The 18,939-nt window shown below is 38.5% G+C and overlaps 1 protein-coding gene across 11 annotated transcripts in view; it reads left to right on the top strand.

Annotated features, from left to right (window-relative positions):
• Positions 1-484: 484 nt before the first annotated feature.
• ank1a (ankyrin 1, erythrocytic a) overlaps positions 485-18,939 on the top strand; it is a 100,998-nt gene continuing 82,543 nt past the window's right edge. For 5 of the 11 annotated variants that reach the window (XM_017306670.2, XM_081610667.1, XM_081610665.1 and 2 more), the window contains exon 1: positions 487-1,421. In XM_017306670.2, coding sequence (XP_017162159.1) covers positions 1,296-1,421 — 126 coding nt within the window. In that variant the 5' untranslated portion in view covers positions 487-1,295. Of the gene's footprint in view, positions 1,422-18,939 lie in introns of all 11 variants that reach the window. The other 6 variants (XM_081610674.1, XM_008418612.3, XM_081610668.1 and 3 more) reach the window with 2 other exon arrangements.

Raw genomic sequence — 18,939 nt, 5'->3', positions numbered from 1 at the left:
AAGGATTGTTTTTGCCTGTGCCAGCAGTTTCAGAGAGAGGAGGATGGAGGGAGAAAACAGGAAAGAAAAGGGTGGGGAGGAAGGCAAAGAGAGGAGGAGAGGCAGAGCAATACCAGTAAACAGGTGCCAGCTCCATTAGCACTCTTTTTACTGTGCACTTGTTTTTCTGGGGACTTCATTATTAGAAACAGTAAATGTATTTGTTTTTAACAATAACTCTTCTTAAAAAAACACTGTGTTTAGCTGAGAACACATGATTTAGGGAAATAAATGAAGCAACACTTTTAATCAGTATTACTGCATTCCAACAGATGTGAAATCCCCAGTAATTGCTCCCTGCCTCACTATGAACGAAACATACACACTGCACCAACATCCTTGCACGGGCACCGATCCTGTCTGCTGCAGCGCCTGAACATTAGCGAGTGAGGTAGAGAGGTGACTGGGGGTGGGGGGGAGCGCAGCAAGATAGTGGGGAGTAGACAAGTAGCAGACCCCCCAACCCAACACCTCATAGATGTCTTAGAATGTCTTTTTTATTTCCTAAATTATCCTGGTTTGCTTGCATGCATGTGTGTGCATGACTGGCGGGGGCGATGACGGGATCCCTGCACTGCCCAGCGAGCGATCCTACACAGATGGACACACAGCAGGTCTATGAGATACTGGGAAATTAAATACAGGAAAAGGAAACAAAATCAATGCAGCATGAGAAGAGAGAGCTGACTTTGATTTAAAGCTGCTCCTGCTATTTGCCAACTGTCAGTTCATCCTTTTGCAATCTTTGTTGATGGGGAGGGTGGCAGGAGAATCGAAGCCATTTTACAGCATGTGGGGAAGAGATGCAGGGAAGGAAAGTAGCTATAAAAGAAGACAAACCTGTTTATGTACCTTTATATACGCTCTCTGTCTTTGGATTAGTGAAGGAGGGAGACCTGAGATGAAAAAGAAACTGAGCACAGAAAGTGAGATAGGGAAGAGTGTGCAAGGGAGAGAGGGAGGGAGAGGAAGAGAGCTGCGCTGCAGTAGCATCCCACAGCAGACGGCTGAGGACCGCCGCTGTGTGTGTGTGTGACTGCACTGCTGAAGAGGAGGAGGAGGAGGCAGAGGGTGAGCACGCTCACAGACTCTGCAGGGCCACAGAGGAACAACAGTCAGCAGCAGCGCTAGTGTTGGCCCGCATCAGGTAGGAGACCCGTCCCCTCCGCAAGAGCGTTGTAACAAGATCTGGACACGCCAACGCCGCAGATACCCGCACCAGCAGCAGCAGCAGCAGCAGCAGCACCACCACCAACATGGCACAAGCAGCCAAACATCTCCGCAAGAACAAGGATTTAGAAGCCCAGTTGGAGAAGGAAGAAAAAGAGAAGGAGGAGGAGAGGCTGAGAAAGAGGAGTCGCTCCCGGGATAAAAAGCGCAAGGTACTGGGACCCTTCACAGGTGGGGGGCAGGCAGGGGTGGGGTGACTGGAGGGAGGGTTGGCAAGAAGAATTGAGACAACCCTCCTGCTTTCTCTGTCATGCTATCTCAGGGGGTGCCAGGGCACACATGGGAACCCTGTTCAGAGTGTGTTTCCACTGTGTGTACACTGAAATACATGTATGTCCTGTGCATACAGACACGAGGAAATGGTAGCACACACTGCATGCTGTCCTACTCCTGACTGCTTTATCGACTGTCCTGTCTCAGCTGTCTCAGTACGTTCTCTACCCTCTTCTCTTTCTTTGTCTTCACAATGCAGTATGAATTATTCCTCCACCAGGACAGTAAGCTTGCTTGACTCTGCAACAGACTCTCTCTCTCCCAGTTTTTTTTTTCTCCTCAGTGAGGAATTGTAATGACTGCAGAGCAATAACCTGCAGGCTTCTCTGACTGAGAAGTACCGGACAGAGCAGAACAACTGGCAAGGTTCGTTATAGCAATAAATCTCACCCCCCCTCACATCATCAGGTCTGCTTCATTCCTCTGGACGCTCGCTGTTTTTCACTGAAACTCATTAATGAAAATGAGTCATCCGCAGATTGTGTATTGGTGGTGAAACCGGTAGTCGGTAAATGAGTCCAGCCATCCTGTGAGTGCGCTGTGTGCCAGGCTAGCTGTAAACCAATCTGACGCTGATGCAGGAGAGACAGTGTTACGAACAGAAACACAGCACAGCTTCTTCTTTCCCACAGGGAAGGCTGGGCTGAAAGACTTTTCGGATGTATTTGAGCAAAAGCTCTTAAGTTAGCAGAAAGTCAAAGAGAAAATTATTTTGTTTCAAATTTATTCATCTTTTTTTCTGTTTTTGATTTAAACTAATCAGCACAATGGCACACATGCCATCACTCTGACTTTTTTGTGCTGTTTAAGCTCCCATGGTCTTTTTTTCTTCACCTCCTGTTCTTTAAAAGCCCTACCTTATCAACCTTTTATTTCTGGAAGTGAATGTAGAGATGACTGTGTGTGTGCATATTGCATGTGTGAGAGTGCAGTCTGAGCATATCTGGAAGATGAGGTTCAAGAAGGGAAAGCACTCTTACTGTATGAAGGAGGATGTGATGGGAGTGATGTGGAAGGTGCAAAGGCAATTCAACTTTGACTTAAAGGGTCTGATATTCGACTTGAACATCTCTTATCTCTTACACAACCACGCAGCTTCAATCTGGGAAAAGCTCCCCCTCCTTCAGCTCTTCTTCATAACCTCTCCTTCGCTCCTTCCTTTTTTTTAACACTGCCTGGTAGCCATTCCTGGTTTTTAGAGCAGACCTTAATACTGGAGGGATTCTTTCTGCCACTCATTGTTTCCTTCCTGATGCCTTCAGCTCTTTCTCCAGGCAGTAATTCACACTTTGCCTGGCTGTGGAAAGACTACAGTCGACATCACACCTGCTTTCTTAGGAAGGTTGGTATATAGCAGTGATCCCCTCTTTATGAATGTCCCTGTCAACAGATTTCCAATTGTGACAAGAGTAAAACTACTTGTGACAGACACTTTTGAAAGTTGCTGTTTCAACTAATCTCTCAAAAGAATTGTTTGCGTCAATGTCCTATATTTTTTGTCAAATTATCTCTGTGGAATATGATGTAATTGCAGGTAAACACCAGAACCTGAGCCTTGTTTTCACATTAAAAGATATGGTAACACTTTATTTGAAGGGGTGTACATAAGACTGACATGACACTGTCATAAACATGACATAACACTTGTTATGAACATAAAGAAGTCTTTATGAATGTTTATGACTGTAAATAATGACACTTCTAATGTAAAGTTGCTCTAAAAGTCCATTAAAAATGCCAACTTTGCATTAAATTATCATAATTTACAAAATCATGCAAAGTTGGCATTTTAATGAACTTTCAATGCAACTTTTAGAGCAACTTTGCATTAAAAGTGTCATTATTTACCGAATGACACTTCATGACAACTGCCATAAACATTATGGTATGGTACTCTTTAATAGCCAGTCTCTATTTGGCTGAATAACTCCAGATACCTTCTTATCTCTACCAGTCTCTTACCTCAGTGTGAGGAAGGTTTGTCCTGTTCCTCACTTTCAGCTGGGAGACATTTGAGGGGTTTCCTTCATGTGAAGGCAGGTTGAAATCATCCCATTGAAACTGAATTATATCAAGACCCGGGCCTTGATTTTGTGACTTTTTACGGTCTTAGTTCTTATTTATTTGGTACTTTTTGGATCATCAACATCTTCAGGGTCGAGTTTATTTTGAAGTCTTGTAAAATGTATGGTGGGTTTTATGATGCTGAGCTGGTCAGGTCCTGCTGCAGCAAAGCATCTCAAATAATGACACCTTTGCCTCCATGCTTCACTGCTGGCATGACGGTATTTTCCTTGAATGATGTGATTGGTTTACATCTAACATATATTTGGTTTTGGTGTCCACGTAATTCAAGTTTCTGCCCAAATCTCTGGCAAATTTTGGTCTGTTTTTCAGTGAGCAAACTCCTTGTACACCTCTAATTGAAAGGACATTTTAGGGTTTTTGAAGTCTGCTTTTAGCATCTGCTGTCAGGGTGAACTTGCTTGAATAGCCAAACCTCGATTTGAATTTACTCCACCTGAAATCTATTTTTTGGTAACAAGACAAATAATTTCTAATCCTTCTAATATCTGTTATTCCCTTACCGGACTCAGAAGCTGCTATAGTCTTCCTTTCGAAGCCCCAGGTTGCTCCCTCATTTTCTCCACATCGTTTACTTTACCACTCAGGAGCATAACAATCTAAACGTCTGAGGTTGAAACAGGGTAAGCCTCCAAAATGCAGAGTGATTTGCCCGTGTGTAATCTTTTGACCTTTCAGTTGTGGCAAATTTCCTTCAGGTTAAGTCAGGGGCAATGATTGTCTATAATTATCCTAATGCGGCTTTTAAAGTCAAAGGTCTAATTTATTTTCAATCTATTTCTTTTCATTTTTGAAGTCGCAATTTTTCACTCCTCTCTGCATGTGGCAAAAATGCGTTGGTGTTTCTGATGACTGTGTGGAGCTTGTGAATACATAAATCTTCGTCCACAGATGAATGAAAACAACAATTGCTCATCAATGGGTGGAAGTAGCATTTTAATTGGCTCCACGGTGTTGTGGCATTGTACCTCGCAGGTCAGATGCTGAGTGGTGGATAATGTTGTCCTCAAATTACTTTTATTGATGAGTTTGCTCCTCTTGAAAAATGAGCATTGTCAGGATGCGAACAACGCCCATATTGTCCTGGTCAGCACCCATTTTCACCTCTTTTATGTGCTTTTGTGTCCAGCAGCTTTAATGTGTCAGGGATTACCTGGTGACAGCAGCCAGGAAGTTGTGCTTTGCTGCGATCTTTGTCTTAATTCAGCATGATGGACAAAAATGGGAAAAACTTAATACCTGCAGGTTCTAGTACATTTTTTCTAGAGTGTAAAAAACAGCTTAGAGACTCTTACATGATCATAGGACACGTTGAGTTTGAAATATGTTCTACAGCTGTTACATTGTGAGTCCAGCTTAATTATATTTTGACTTAGATTTTGTAGATAATTATCTAAAGTGTACTTGATAGTTTTCAGATTCACTTTCTGTCTGTTTTTATCAGAAAACTACTGATCTGGCTTTATTTCTTTTATGGCAAAGTTATGACCAAAACATTGAACTTTAATGTTACATAATCATCCTCTCATCTTTTCCTGATCTTGGTAATTTTTTAAAACTTGTTCACATTGATTGCATCACAACTTATTACATTACAGCCTTAAAAATTAAGAAGCAGTCTAGATTTGGATCACTGTGCAGTATGTCAAATTGCTGAAAAATTATATTTTATAAAACCATTTTCCCTTTCCTGTTTTTTAGAAAAAGAATTTGTACTTAAAAACTCTTTTCAGTATTTCATTAGATTCTTACTACATCTAGAGAATAATAAGTCACATTTTTCTTTACTGACCTTGCCAGAGCTGTAGCTGTAGGGAGACAAGCTTTCACCTGTAGAAAGAAGGAAAAGTATGAATATTGTGATTTTTAGACCATAAATGTCTTAAGGTGTCCTTACAATCTATCTTTTTGATAAATGTTTGCAGGTAAATAAAGCCTGACTAGTTTTATTATGTTAACTATTAACGGCAAACGTTTGTGTTTATTAAAAATAGGTGGAAAATTAACCAATAATCTGTAAATATGTAACATTTTGTAAAAGATAAATTGACCCATGTTTAATTGCCTAAATATTGTTGACACATGGTCCAATTAATTTAAACTTCCAGAGAATGTATTTTATAAACTTAATCTATTGAATTGAGCATTTTAAAAATAATGGGACTGAATGAAATGCTGCAATAGAAAGGCCAGCCTTTCTGTTTACACTGGATTTTTTGGCTGCTCAAGTACAAAGAAGCATTGTAGCCTATCAGTAGTGCTTACTCTGAAACTCATCAATACAATAAGTCTGCTCAGGATGCACTGCGCTGCTTTGTTGGCATATTTGTCTGGCAGTATGTTGGCTGTAAATGCACAGCAGCCCATCAGGCACCTCAGCGGTAAAAATGAGCTGCACTAGTGCAGAATGCCACGGCTCAAAAGGCTGTTAGTGAACACTGCAAAGTTAGACAGCACTGTCTCATAGCTCTGTCCTCAGCCTGTCTTCATGTAAACCAGACGATCAGCAGATCAGCATTCCAACAATGTCTCCGTCTGCCCTCCAAAATGTATCTCCTACCCTCCACGCCTCAACAGCAAGCGGAGCTGTCGATCAACTTAATGTCTTGCTGTCTATAACAGATTGGTGCTGAGGTGTTTTTGCCGTGTGTTTATGTGGCTTTGTGTTTTCAGGTTTGTTGCAGTGGATTAGAAACATAGTGTCTTAATGGCATCAAAGCCAGCAGCTTCACGGTGTCTGCAGATCAGTCCTGCTTATCTGTACCACCGTTGCAGTCATCAGAGTGAATAATTTATCTAAATGTCCTTTATGACCGCATGTGTAGTCATAACCCTGAAGTAAGCATGGGGTGCTACAAAAATATAGTACTACAGTATTTACACAAAAATGTAATAAAAATGCACAACATGATTTGTTTGCTTTTTGCTACAACCGAAAGGCAAAATGTATTATTGATATTTTCATGTTATAACTACTGATTAGTATAGCTATGATTTAATTTCTAACATTTATTTAGGATCATTTTGACTCTGATGCATAGAGTTAGGATGCTGGTTCATGTAATATCTTTTTGGCATGGGCTTTTTAAGAGTAACATAACCTGATGTTGGCTGGTTAAATAAGTTATATGTGACTGGCTTAGTAGATATACTAGTCATAGCTTGTCTGCTTTATGTTTTAAGCAGTCTTGGTAGGACTGAGTTAAACTCCTTTAGTTTCCCCACTGTTTACAAGTAGCTGAATTTTTTTATGTCTTGTAATGAAAATGTTGGCTGCTACTTTCAATCAGATGCAGCCACAGGTGTTTTTTTTTAAACCTCAGCACACCTTTATACTATTAACCTCTCCATGCCAATGGAGGATGTTGCTTAGTTTCTCCATCTACAGCTTTTATTTCTAAAGAGCTCCAGCAACAATTTAGCTGTGGAGAGCTAATGAATGTCTGCAGCAGTTTCTGTTTTAAATAATCAATCTGACACTTTAAACTAAATATGTCCAAATTAGAAAAGCTTTGATGTTCTTCTTTAGAATAAATATTGTGGCATATTAAGAAAACCAATCAATTATTCTTGGAACAAAATTATTTGTATGCCCAAATGTTTCAGAGAAGCAGGAATTTGGAAATAATAGCTTAGCATTTTGTTTCAAGATGCCCAAGAATGTGGATCAACTTTTTGCAAAATATTTAACTTAATTTCTATTGTACGACTTTGAAAATCAGCATACATAGTGCTTTACAGGAGAATCTTGGTTGCAAACAACCTGATTACCTAAGAACCTAAATTGATTCTTGCGGATTTAGTCAAGCAAACTCTTTGTGGCACTAATCAACCTATTAAAACAAAATTTAGCCACAATTTCCTCAAATATTTTATTAGTTTTCAGGAGTTTATTGGTAATTTTAAATTTTTTTAGGCCGTGTTTGCTTTGAGTTTAGCATGTCAACACAATTCAGACTTACCCAGACTTATGTTGTAAATGTTATAATTTCTTTCCTTTTTTCAATTATGGAAGGATCATCTTAATGTTTTGATACCTACTGATTGTTTCTATGTCAAATAAGATTTGATATTTCATCTCAAGTTTTCTCAATTTAATTTTATTACATTTTTATTTGTATTTTTCTTCCCAAAAAAATTAATGGCATAAAAAATACACATGGTTTATAGTTAATCAAAAACATTAGAAAAGCTTTGATATTCTAATTTAAAGTTGGATAGATCAGAATATTGTCAAAACTGGCTGGAGATTAAGATTAAATTGCTCATTGGCAATGTTGAACTTTTAAAGAAAGTGGGAAAGGAGCTGATTTACCATTTAATTTCTTCACATTAATATGCTTCTGAAAACGTGAAGCTATTCTTTTAAACCCCTGAGTAAATATTGACTTTGTGCTCTGAATGAGAAATTAGAGAGACTTTCTGTTTTTCAGAAGTAGTTGTGCTTAATCGTGCCTGTATAAAGTGCTGGGTAAGCAGCATCAGACTGATCCACGGCTTCCTTCCTTTTGTTCCCAGAACTCCTTGTACCGACTCCGCTCGCTGCTGGATGCATCGCCTTAAGCTTATGATTTAGGTAATGTTTTCATCACGTTGGTTGATTAGCTGCTTTCTAATGCAGCAAATCTGCCGTCACTGTTTTGGTGACTGTGGAAGCCACTCGATAACACAGAACGTCTCGTTTGGTTGATACAATTGTGGCCTAATAAAATGGACCATAAGCATAAGAAGATGCAATAATTGAATGTGCAGTAACATTTTCTGGAAAGTGTCTTTCAAAAAAATGTATTGAGTGAAAACGGATCAACTTGGCTCAGTGTAGAAAAAATAACTTTAGCCTTTAAACCTGATAAGACGTTGAGCCATACTTAACATCAAGTGTTTGTGATAACTGGTAGGTGGTGTTATGCATCACTGGGGGAATTTTGACACATTCTTCTTTGTAAAATTAGTATAAATCAAACTTATTTGGTGTTTTTTAATCTGTTTTAGACTAACAACAGATTAATATACAATCAGAATCACATTTAAGTCTTGACTTTGACTAGAGCACTGCACTTGATCTTAAGGTCATGAACTGATGGTTGGGCATTTGTCATCAGGGTTTTCTGTTCCATCAGCAGCAGCAAGTCGTCAATGTCCTGAAGCTTAAAAGTTTAATCAGATTATTAATAAATTATTAATAAAATAAAGATGCCTACAAAGGTAGGCGAGACCTACCTTTGTTTACATTTTAGTAACACTAATACTAACCTTGGATCTCTCTCATTTAGCTACTTTTATCAGCTATCTTGTTGTTGAATCATAATCTGTGACCTCTGATCCTGGATGAGTTATCATTGAGTAATTTTTGTGAATCTCCATTGTTTATTATTAGTTTGATTTGAAATATTTATCTTGGCAGTGGGGTAAATACTATTTTTACAGCACTTTATTATAAAGTCTTATCAACTCCTAATTATCTGATCATACTTTTGACTGGATTTTTCCTTTTTGCTCCAAGCTTGGCTGTTTCCATCTGATTTCTCAGACTGAAACCTGCTGATTGTTGACGTTTTTTGTGCCATTCGTTTCTGTGAGAAAACATACGCATTAAAAAGCCAGGGGGATTAACAACTTCATATATTTTTAAAGCAGGCCATCTTGCACAAACCACAACGGAAATCCTCTTTTTCTACATATTTATTAGATAGGAGACTGAAGCTTTGTTTATGGACAGTCAGTTATCGGATCTCTAACTATGCTTGTGATTCCATTCAGCTTTTGGATTTATTTTTGCAATATAACCTTGTTTTTGATAGAGGATGCGTTTTTATTGTTATAGCATGTAAATTAAACTGAGACAGGTAAGAAAGTTGTGTAATAAAATATATGAAACCAGCAATAACTGATTAGCTCTGCTGCTTGAATGAGCAGAAACAAACACTTTATTCTTTGCCATCTAAACACAGCTGTGTAGAAATTTGTTGGTACCAGTGCTAAAGATATGCATAAAGCCTTCAAATATATTGTTTTATTGAAGCTGTGTAAATTCACTCTGAAAACAAATCCAACCATAAACCTGAGTTAACTTATTAAGTGTGGGGGGAACTGTTTAACACAATTACCAGTGCAGCACTTTTCAGCAGCAGCAGTCACACTTTGTATATTGTCATTTTGCCAGAAGAACAACTTCTGCTTTAATATTTCACAAGGTTGGACCATAAAGACAGCAGGACCAGAGGTCCAGGGACTGAGCTGTGCTTGGAGGAAGACCCCAGCTCTGATTAATCATTTCTTTTGTGATATGGGAATATATTTTTGACATTTAGACTTCTGAAAGACCTATTGAACACAGATTTTGAGTTTTCTGAGTACATCAGATTTTTATTTAAACTCTGACTTTAAAGAATTATTATGCTGTGCACTATTTGAAGGTAAGACATTTAGAAGCAAAACAGGCTCAACAAGTCACAGTAAATTCAACTGACCGAAGCACAGATCATACTAAACTCCTTGGAGTTTAACAGACTCCACATGTTTACATCCATTGATGGTACAACAGAGCAATTTTTATGACATTACTCACAACCCAATAGATTTTGTAGATGGCCCCTCATAGTTGAGATGTTTGATGCAGTTCTCTTATAGTGAGCATTGGAGACTTTTTTTTCCACTTTCCTGCTCAATGTGTGGTCAAAACATGGATAATTATTTCTGCTTTGTGTTGTGAAAGTTTCATCTGTTTGACGCAGATAGTTTTTGGGTCCAGAAACAGTTCTGTTAGAAAAAATCCCAACAAAAAAAGTCAACAATGAAGTGAATCGCTGTAATAAATGTTTCTAAATTAGGGTTAGAATTATTATTTTTTATTGCATTGTAGTTTGAGTTAAAAGAATAAATAAAATCTTCATGTATGTTGGCTATAGTGTGTTTACATCTTCTCACCAGTTTTACCAACCTGCAGTCTATATATCCCTATTCTTTTTGCACAGCCTTCACTCATTTCTCTGAGTCTAATAAATCCCATATCATGTATGCCTTGAGGGGACTGGTCCTGCACAGCCCCTCTGACAGATGATTTTGCAGGTCTAGCCGAGGCACTCACTCGTGTTGAAGGAACCTGCGACATAGTTTTACTGAGTCTGGCTCTTGGAGCCACAGTGAAAAGCTGCATCCTGCTCTGCTTTAATTAAAGTGTGTTTAAAAAGCACATGTGGGGCCAGTTTAGAGGTCCACATCCTGGTCCTCCATCCTCAGTACTTCTGCTTGGGCGAACGCAAACTCCATTTATGAGGTAGCAGAGAACAATAGTTTTAAATCAAATGTCTTCGAAAATCCAGTAATCAGAAAAAGTCCCCACTACCACAGGTGGTACCCTTCTGTTTTAAAACAGAAACAAGAAACAACATCAAATATTCACAAGGCAGCCTCTCTGCAGAGCTGAGGCTTCCCTAAAACTGTGAATCCTCAAGATATTTTTAAATGCATGCTCAAAGCTCCCCTCCACAGTTTTCACCTTACTGCAGCAATTCACTCTCCAAGTCCAAAGCCACATTCATCTTCACCTGCTTGTTTTGTTCTCATAACGCCCTAATGAATGGAGAAAAAATGATGCATCATTTTGATAATGCTGAAAAGCCTGGGGATCTCTGTTTATTGTTGTGCTTTCTGGCTGGTGATTCTCATTAAAGCTGAATTCACAAAACGTGCATCACTGCAGCACTCAAAGAACAAATCAGAGGTTTGCGTTCAGGAATTAAGATTTGCAGCATCTGTGCGTGCGCTTGCTCTCACACAACTACAACTGATGTGTCATTATTGAAAGGGGCTTCCTTAGGTTTTCCCTCCCTCCCTTCCTTTGCTCCATCTTCTCCACTCATCGCTCCCCTCCCTCTGTCTATCTCTCCTTGGCCGATTGTGCTAATCTCTTTTTCCAATTGTTATTCTGGTAGTGCAGCTGTTACATAACTGCCTGAAACAAGAATTGAGAGATCGGGGTTATTGAAATGGATCCTCATCACATCTATACAAAAAGAGGAAAAGAAGGAGAAAGAATGAGGTGATATGTTCTGAGAGGAGGAATTTGATACATCCTCTCCGGACAGCTTGTTGGGGAAAAGCTTGGTGTTTGGTGTCTGTTATCCAGCCCGAGCTCTTTCCCTTTATGCTCCTTGTGGCTGATGAGGGTGGAAAGGACAGGAGGTGAGGCAGCGAGCTTAGTGCAGTTTGATGTCCAGGTACTCTGAGCCCTGCCTTGAAATCCTCAGACTCTTGGGTTAATAGAATAGAGCTAGAACATCTGCAATGGGCTGTCTACCATTTACGGTATTGATCTGCTCTGCTTTGCCTAGTAGAAAACGACTTCATCCGTCTTGTGTGCTCTGCTTTAAGCAATATATATAGGTGCTATAACTTGATGCATCTATAGTTTCCTTTTACTGGTTCAGAACAACGACTGAATGGACTGTGATCTGACACTCAGGTCCATAGGAGCATAAATGCCACTGATCTGTCTAACGACACCACAGCGAAGGTCTCATTATATTTAGAGGGATTGTGATGGAACGTAATTTCTGGGCTCTATGTTTAGCTCCAAGCTGTTACACATTTGAGTATTCAAGGCAAGCCTGCCAACATAGAACCATTTGGTGTGTGTGTGGGAAGCACCTTATGTGTTAGTGATAGTGTGCAGGTGTTTGGTGCTCAACGGAAGAGATGCAGAGAAGTAAAGGGAAAGCAAAACAGAATAAAATGTTACACTTTGCAAAAGTAGTGGCATCACAACTACAAGCTTTAATGTGATTTGTTGAGATTTTATTTGAAAGGCCAACATAAAGTAGCGCTTACTGCAATTGTGAAGCATTCTTTTTGACACGCGTCCTGCTGGAAGGTGGACCTTCTCTGCAGAGTGAAATCTTTTGGAGAAGTTTTGATTGTTAGAAGTGTCCAATATTATCCTAATCAACTTTCCCCTGACCATTGATCTTTGGTCTTCATGATCCTGTTTCTTCCCTAATTATTTCTAACAACCTCTAAAGATTTACAAAACAGCTGGACATGTACCAGAATTCAAATATGCACAGGTGTGCTCTGTTGACTCGATGTCTAAAAGCAGCTTTTGGCACTGCATTTTATTTGTGCTGTAGGAGTAAAGGAAGATTATTACACACATTTCATTCAAAATAAATAAAACACCATAAATCATTTTCTTTACACTTCAGTTGTGCACTACTTTGAGTTAGTCTCTCAAATAAAATCCTGATGAAAATAAGTATATTAATTTTGTGCAGTCCATACAAAACCTGAACAAAGTCCAGTTTTTAATGTATTTTAGGGGTTAGCTGGACTGCTGGAGGCTTGTTACTCTCCTGAACGCAGACGCAAATCTGACACTTTAAAGGCAATGAGCAATAAGTTACAAAAACTGTTTGGTTGCCTGTGACATATTACCTTATGACAAATCCTAGCAGAGTGCAGATTTCTTGAGTCATCTAATCCTTATGTCACAGTGCTGTGGAATTACAAACCAGTTATTAAAAGCTTAATAATTTGCAAACCCCCTCGTCTCAGAAATGTCACCATCTTTTCCCATGATATAAAGCTGGTATCACTTGTTAAAAAATGTTTCACATCATCTGCTGAACATATTGCAGCGCATGAAAAGGCTATTTTAGAGAGACAGATTTTCTAATTTCTTAACCAGAAACTAATGTACTATGATTAAATAAAACAAAGGTCATAAACAGACCACAAAGTCATATGTTGCATTGCATGAACTTATGAAGTTATCAGCAGCATGTAGCGTTCAACTTCTCTTGGCTGCAAGGTTTTGTTAATGTGAGTTACAAAGGTGACATAGTGAAGACTTTCTGTGTTTGTAGGGGGAAGGATATAGTGGGAAGTTATTCAGAAAGACTGAGTGGAAGCACTCAGAATTGCTCCAGAAGGTTTTTAACTGTCTTGATGAGACTGCTAACCACCGTTCCTCTGTGAATACGGTGTCATTTTATTTCAAAATGATAGCTCTTTACTTTCTTTACTCTTCTTTACTATAGTGTGCACTTTAGGTAAATTAAATTTCATTTAGAGTATAGCAGCTGGTAATTGCACTTTCACAATTGCTTTCCTTGACTGTCGCTTCTTACCAGCTTCATTCTTTACTGTCCCCTGCAGGTTTTTATGCTATCCAGAGTGACAGGGACAGCACTGACCTGCCCATGTTTAACGCCATTCAGTCTTTTTGCTTCTCGGTGAACTCGTTTGTTCATTGGAGAGAGACACGTGGCTTGTCTTGTGGGAAAGGATTTACAAGCTAGCTGGGAGGATAGCAGTGTCGCCCAACGTCTAATTGGCTGACCTCAGAGATTTTCCCTGAGCAGATGCTGCACCTCCAGTGCCCATCTCCTCCCCTTGTTCTCTTTCTCCCCCTGCTGGAGTTCATTTCTTCCATCCTCCCATAATCAATTTTCCTGCTTCAACACAGACAACCCTTCCCTTCTCTCTGCTGCAGTCACTTGCGGCACATTGCAACACTGCAAGATCATGGTCTGTTAACACTTCCCTCTCTCTCTCTGAGTTTGAGTTGAACACCATAGACTCCCATTTAAAGAGATTAAATGAGCAACAATGAGAGGACGAAAGATGTGCAAAGCCTCCATCACTTTAACTGCTTCAGCAAGCTACGGTTTTAATGGGCAGGGAAGTGGGAGATGTGGATAAAGCGGCTTCTACCGCATCCATTTGTGCAACCTTTGACCCGGTAATCAGGCAATTGTTGTTGTACTACTCCCTAAGTCTCTCGCTCTGCATATTAAATATGTTTAGATTCATGGTAAGGGGTTTTTAACTCTTGATGTTAAAGGACATTCTGCTTATAGGTAGCAACTTCACAAGGTCAACCACACCTTGTTCTCGATCTCATGTAAGCTCACATGAATACAGACTTGGCACACACACAGACTGTCAGCCAGCTCTTAGTCAGCACTGTGGTCTGTTGAGAGGGTTGTATGTCGCCACCTAGTGTTCATATAAAAGTTTCCTCTGACGACAGAAAAACTGAAATCCCCTTCATTTCCTTCGCCTTTTTTAGTTACATAATCCAGATATGCTGGAGTTTAACACTACTTTCTTTTTAAACTTTGCATAGATTTGTTTTAAACTTTGACATGCATAATTTTGTATTTATCTCACTATTATTTCCTTTAAACATTCAGTATTACAAGTTTTGTCAAATTAAAGAGTTACTTCCGAAGAACAAAAAGAGTAATGATTTATTTGAAAATCTGGGGAAACATGAGAGATTATTTATCTCGTACAAAGACAGAATTCAAAACTCAAGTCTCATACTTGAGGTAAGCTGTGATTTTTGAGTGTTAAATCTGAGCTTTAAAGTTTTATTAAGTTAGATTTTGGGGACAAATGCGTTGTGTCTTTGTCCCTGACATGTTGCAGGCCTCTATCCTTCTAAATTCATCGTACAGCAGTCTTCATACCACTTGAAGTTTTTCACATTTTGCTATGTTAAAACCACAATTGCCACTAGATTGTTGTGGGGTTTTAGATGATAGACAAAGAAGCATTATGAAGTAGAATAAAATAATACATAGTTTTCAAAATTTTGACTTGGTAGTACATCAAAATTAAAGATAAAACAATAGAGCTTCATTGGCTTAGACTGAAGCAGATTCATGTGTTAGAACGACCCAGTCACAGAGTCCAGGTATAAATTAAATCCAGAATCTATGGAAAGATTTGAAATTTGAAGCTTGAAGTTGAACATTTGGTTCTACAAAGAATTGAATCTGGGAGGCTTATTAAAATCCATTGCACATTTTTCAGATTTTCAACCAACAAAACAAATATTTGGAATTTTAAGCTTCAGGATTATGGTCTACTTTCTGTTAGTCTGTCAATGAAAAATCCATCACTGATGTTTGTGCTTGAAACTTTACAGTGGATTCAGACACATTTCTTACTTTCTCACTTTCAAAACAGACAAAGGCCTTCACATGTCATCTACACACTGACATTAGGATGCTCTCACTCAGACATCCATAAATAATTTTCTGCACAACCACAAGCTGACTTTCCCTTGCGGGAGATTGATCAGATGACCACAGAAGAGCACTGTGTCGTCTTTGATTGTTGTCTTTACCAACACAGTTTGATCAGATGAACACCAAAAGACTGATGGATCTGGAAAGGCTGTCTTTTCTGTGAATAATTCATTGTTATTGATGGAGCTGAAGTCAAATACTGTTGACATGGCTACATTCATCGTGTCGTCTCTCTCTTTTTTGTTGTTGTTGGTGTTTCTCCTTTGCTTTTGCATACAAGCACTTCTTCCACTATTTTGTTTTCTCCTCACCACTGTGGCCACTTTTCTTTTCATCCTTTCTTTCATTGACTCCATGCAGAGTGTAAGTGAAGGCGAATATATTGTGGAGCTTGAGGCGATGTAGGACAGTTACTGTGGTGGTAATGGAGGAAATGTTTGTCAGAGCATAGAGTGCTGTGACTTTGTCCTTCGCACCCTGGGGCACCGAAGTGTAAATGCATGGGTGGCTTCTGCATGTGATGCAAATGTGTGTTTGTAAATGAAAGAGCGTCTATGTGCTTAATGTAGATTCCTCTTTATGTGGCCATTTTACAACCTCTGGGTTGTTCTGTGTGGCTTGAGTATCTTCTGGATGCAAAAATCCCTGAAGAAAATCTATAACGTGTAAAGGAGATAAAGCAGGGATTAACACTGAATGTGTTGATTTGCAACCTAATTGTAGTACTTATTTACAATACTTTGAGGAAACTGTCTCAGAGTAATAATTGTGTTAAGCCCACACCTTTCACTCTGTTGTCTTTATTGAATATGACAAGAGGATGTGTGCAGATTTAAGCTGCTCCATAGAAAAAACAACCATATACGAATCATGGTGTGAAGTGATACGTTTGATTATTCGTCAATATGTGTACGTTTTAGTGATCCTTTTCACAAGGAGGAAGACTCAGTATTTTAAATGGAAATATTAAATAAAATAACATTAAAAAAATCCTGGTTTAGTATATGGTTACTGTGAATACTTAACACATTTTTTTAATATGAACTGAACAATACAATTTCCCAATAAAACCATGCTAACAAATCAAAGCTTTCTAATGCCTTAAAACCTTTCTTCTTGCATCCATGCATAACTAGCTGTTAGTTTTATTAATTAAAGAGCTTTAATACAATCACAGTTGCAAACCCACAAAAATATCCATTATGTCATTTTCTAAACCAATAGAAATTTTCTTTGACTGCGTTAAGGCATAGAAATTGTTCAGCTGGCCTAAAGTCAGTTGTTACAGAAAGCTGCACTATTTTGTGGAATAACTGCAACTAAACTACAACTAAAACTACTGGATTGAATGGACTCTTAGATTTTTGCCTAAGTCTGTCAAAGTCAGTATGGAAATAAAAAAACGTTGTTATAGCAGTATTTTACCTACTGTTTTTTAAAGGGAGACTCTTTTACCAGATTATTCCTTGTAAGTATGTTATAAAAATCCCCTAAACTTGCAATACTTTGCTCCATCAGTATTTTCTTTTGTCTTCCCTGAAGCTGGTGTCTGTCCTTGGGCAGGAAACTGGAGATAATTGTAGTCTTTCCTTTTCCCATCATCAATTTTCTTGCCCCACATCTGCTGTCATCACTCCATTCTAGTTGCTTTTTTGCACTTTCTGCTGACTGTGTGAAACCTAATATACATTATGCTTGTGTTTTTTACGCTGTGGCCGTTTTTATGATGTGCCGTGCTTACCTTTTGTCAGTTTTAGGTCTGTAAGCCTTTTTCATACTTAGAGTTTTTCAATTGGTTCTAGGCTGAACAAAAATGAAATGCGTAATGTGTTTTTGGTCAAAGCATTACTAAGAGAAGTTAGTCTAGTAATTAGTAAATGTCTGCTCTAATTGGGTTTTCATGTTGTTTAAACACATTGCCTTCATTGCACATGCAGCATTAATGCGCTGTAGTTTAATGTAGTGCCAAATTTTATTCTGCTTGGTTCTGCATTCCCACTTTGTTTATTTTTACCTTTAACTGCTGTTTCTTTGTTACACACTGGTAGCATTCTTGAACTTCAGCCCTGTTTGTTGTGTAATGTGCTCAGAATACGTCGATACCATGCAGAGGTGTATGCGTGAGTGTTAAAATCTGGATGTTGTGTGCAGAGAGCGCTTCTGATGGTTCAACAGTTTTAACCCCGACATAACTGCGTGGTTAGACACATGTTTGGTGTTTGTTTTGTGAGATGTTTTGATCAAGTTGGTTTAAGTGTCATGATGCACAATCATCCTCAAGTTCACTGCAACGTTTCTGAGATACTCCACCAAATTATTTTCTTAGAGAATTGGCCAGCATGTTCAGAAACAACCCATGAACCACCATCACTTAAGCCAATAATAAACTGGAAGATTGGAGAAGAAAGAAGTTCCTGCTCTAAAACTGACTGAAGACTCATCTTAAATTTATAATTGACCACATGGACAAGCCAAAATGCTGTTGGAAAACATTTTTACTGTCAGAGGAGACAAAGATGAAAATAACTGGTCATAAAAATATAAACTCTTGTTGACGCTTTCAGACCAAGAAGTGCCTTACTGTCAGGCATGGTAGTGTCAACTGGTGCATCAAATAGAGGATGAATTAATGTGGACTGAAGACTAGATTCTCCTCAAACCAACAGCTAGATTTTCTGTTTTCATTAAATGGTGGAAATCTCACCCAATTAGGACAACATAAAAAATAAAAATTAAAAATCATTCTAACTGGTTTTGGAATAGATATTATAGCCTAACAATAAGCTTCGAATTGTTTTGTTAAATGATCAACTATTCTTAAAACCAAATCCCTACCTTGTTTCTGACAGGAATGGTCAAATATCCAGCCAGAGTCATGCAAAGATCTTTGTGATGGGAACTGAAAGTGTGTGATTTTTACTAATGCAAACTTAGGAAAACTTTTACTGGTTTTTATGCCTTGTATATACTTGAGTCATTACTTATAATTTAGACTACAATAATTACATCTTGTGCATCATTTCTTAATATATTTAGAGTTGTTCATTTTTATAATCACACCACCCTGAGACATTTAAATATTTGCTCCAGTGTGTGCCTTTACAGCATTTTTTACTGCACGACCATAGCTAAGAATGTATATTAACACTGACCATGTTTGTTCCTACTTAATACCCGAATCAATATGCATGTCAACATGCATGTCTGTCTCCTGCAATATCATGATAAAAAATAAAAGAAAATGACTGATTAGATAACTTCAAGAAGATGAAAG

This window comes from Poecilia reticulata, chromosome 9 (assembly GCF_904066995.2).
Source record: "Poecilia reticulata chromosome 9, P_reticulata-male-v2, whole genome shotgun sequence".
NCBI classification, from domain to species: Eukaryota; Metazoa; Chordata; class Actinopteri; order Cyprinodontiformes; family Poeciliidae; genus Poecilia; species Poecilia reticulata.
The sequence above is the reverse complement of the archived record's forward strand: the minus strand, read 5'-3'. Positions and strand labels throughout refer to the sequence as shown.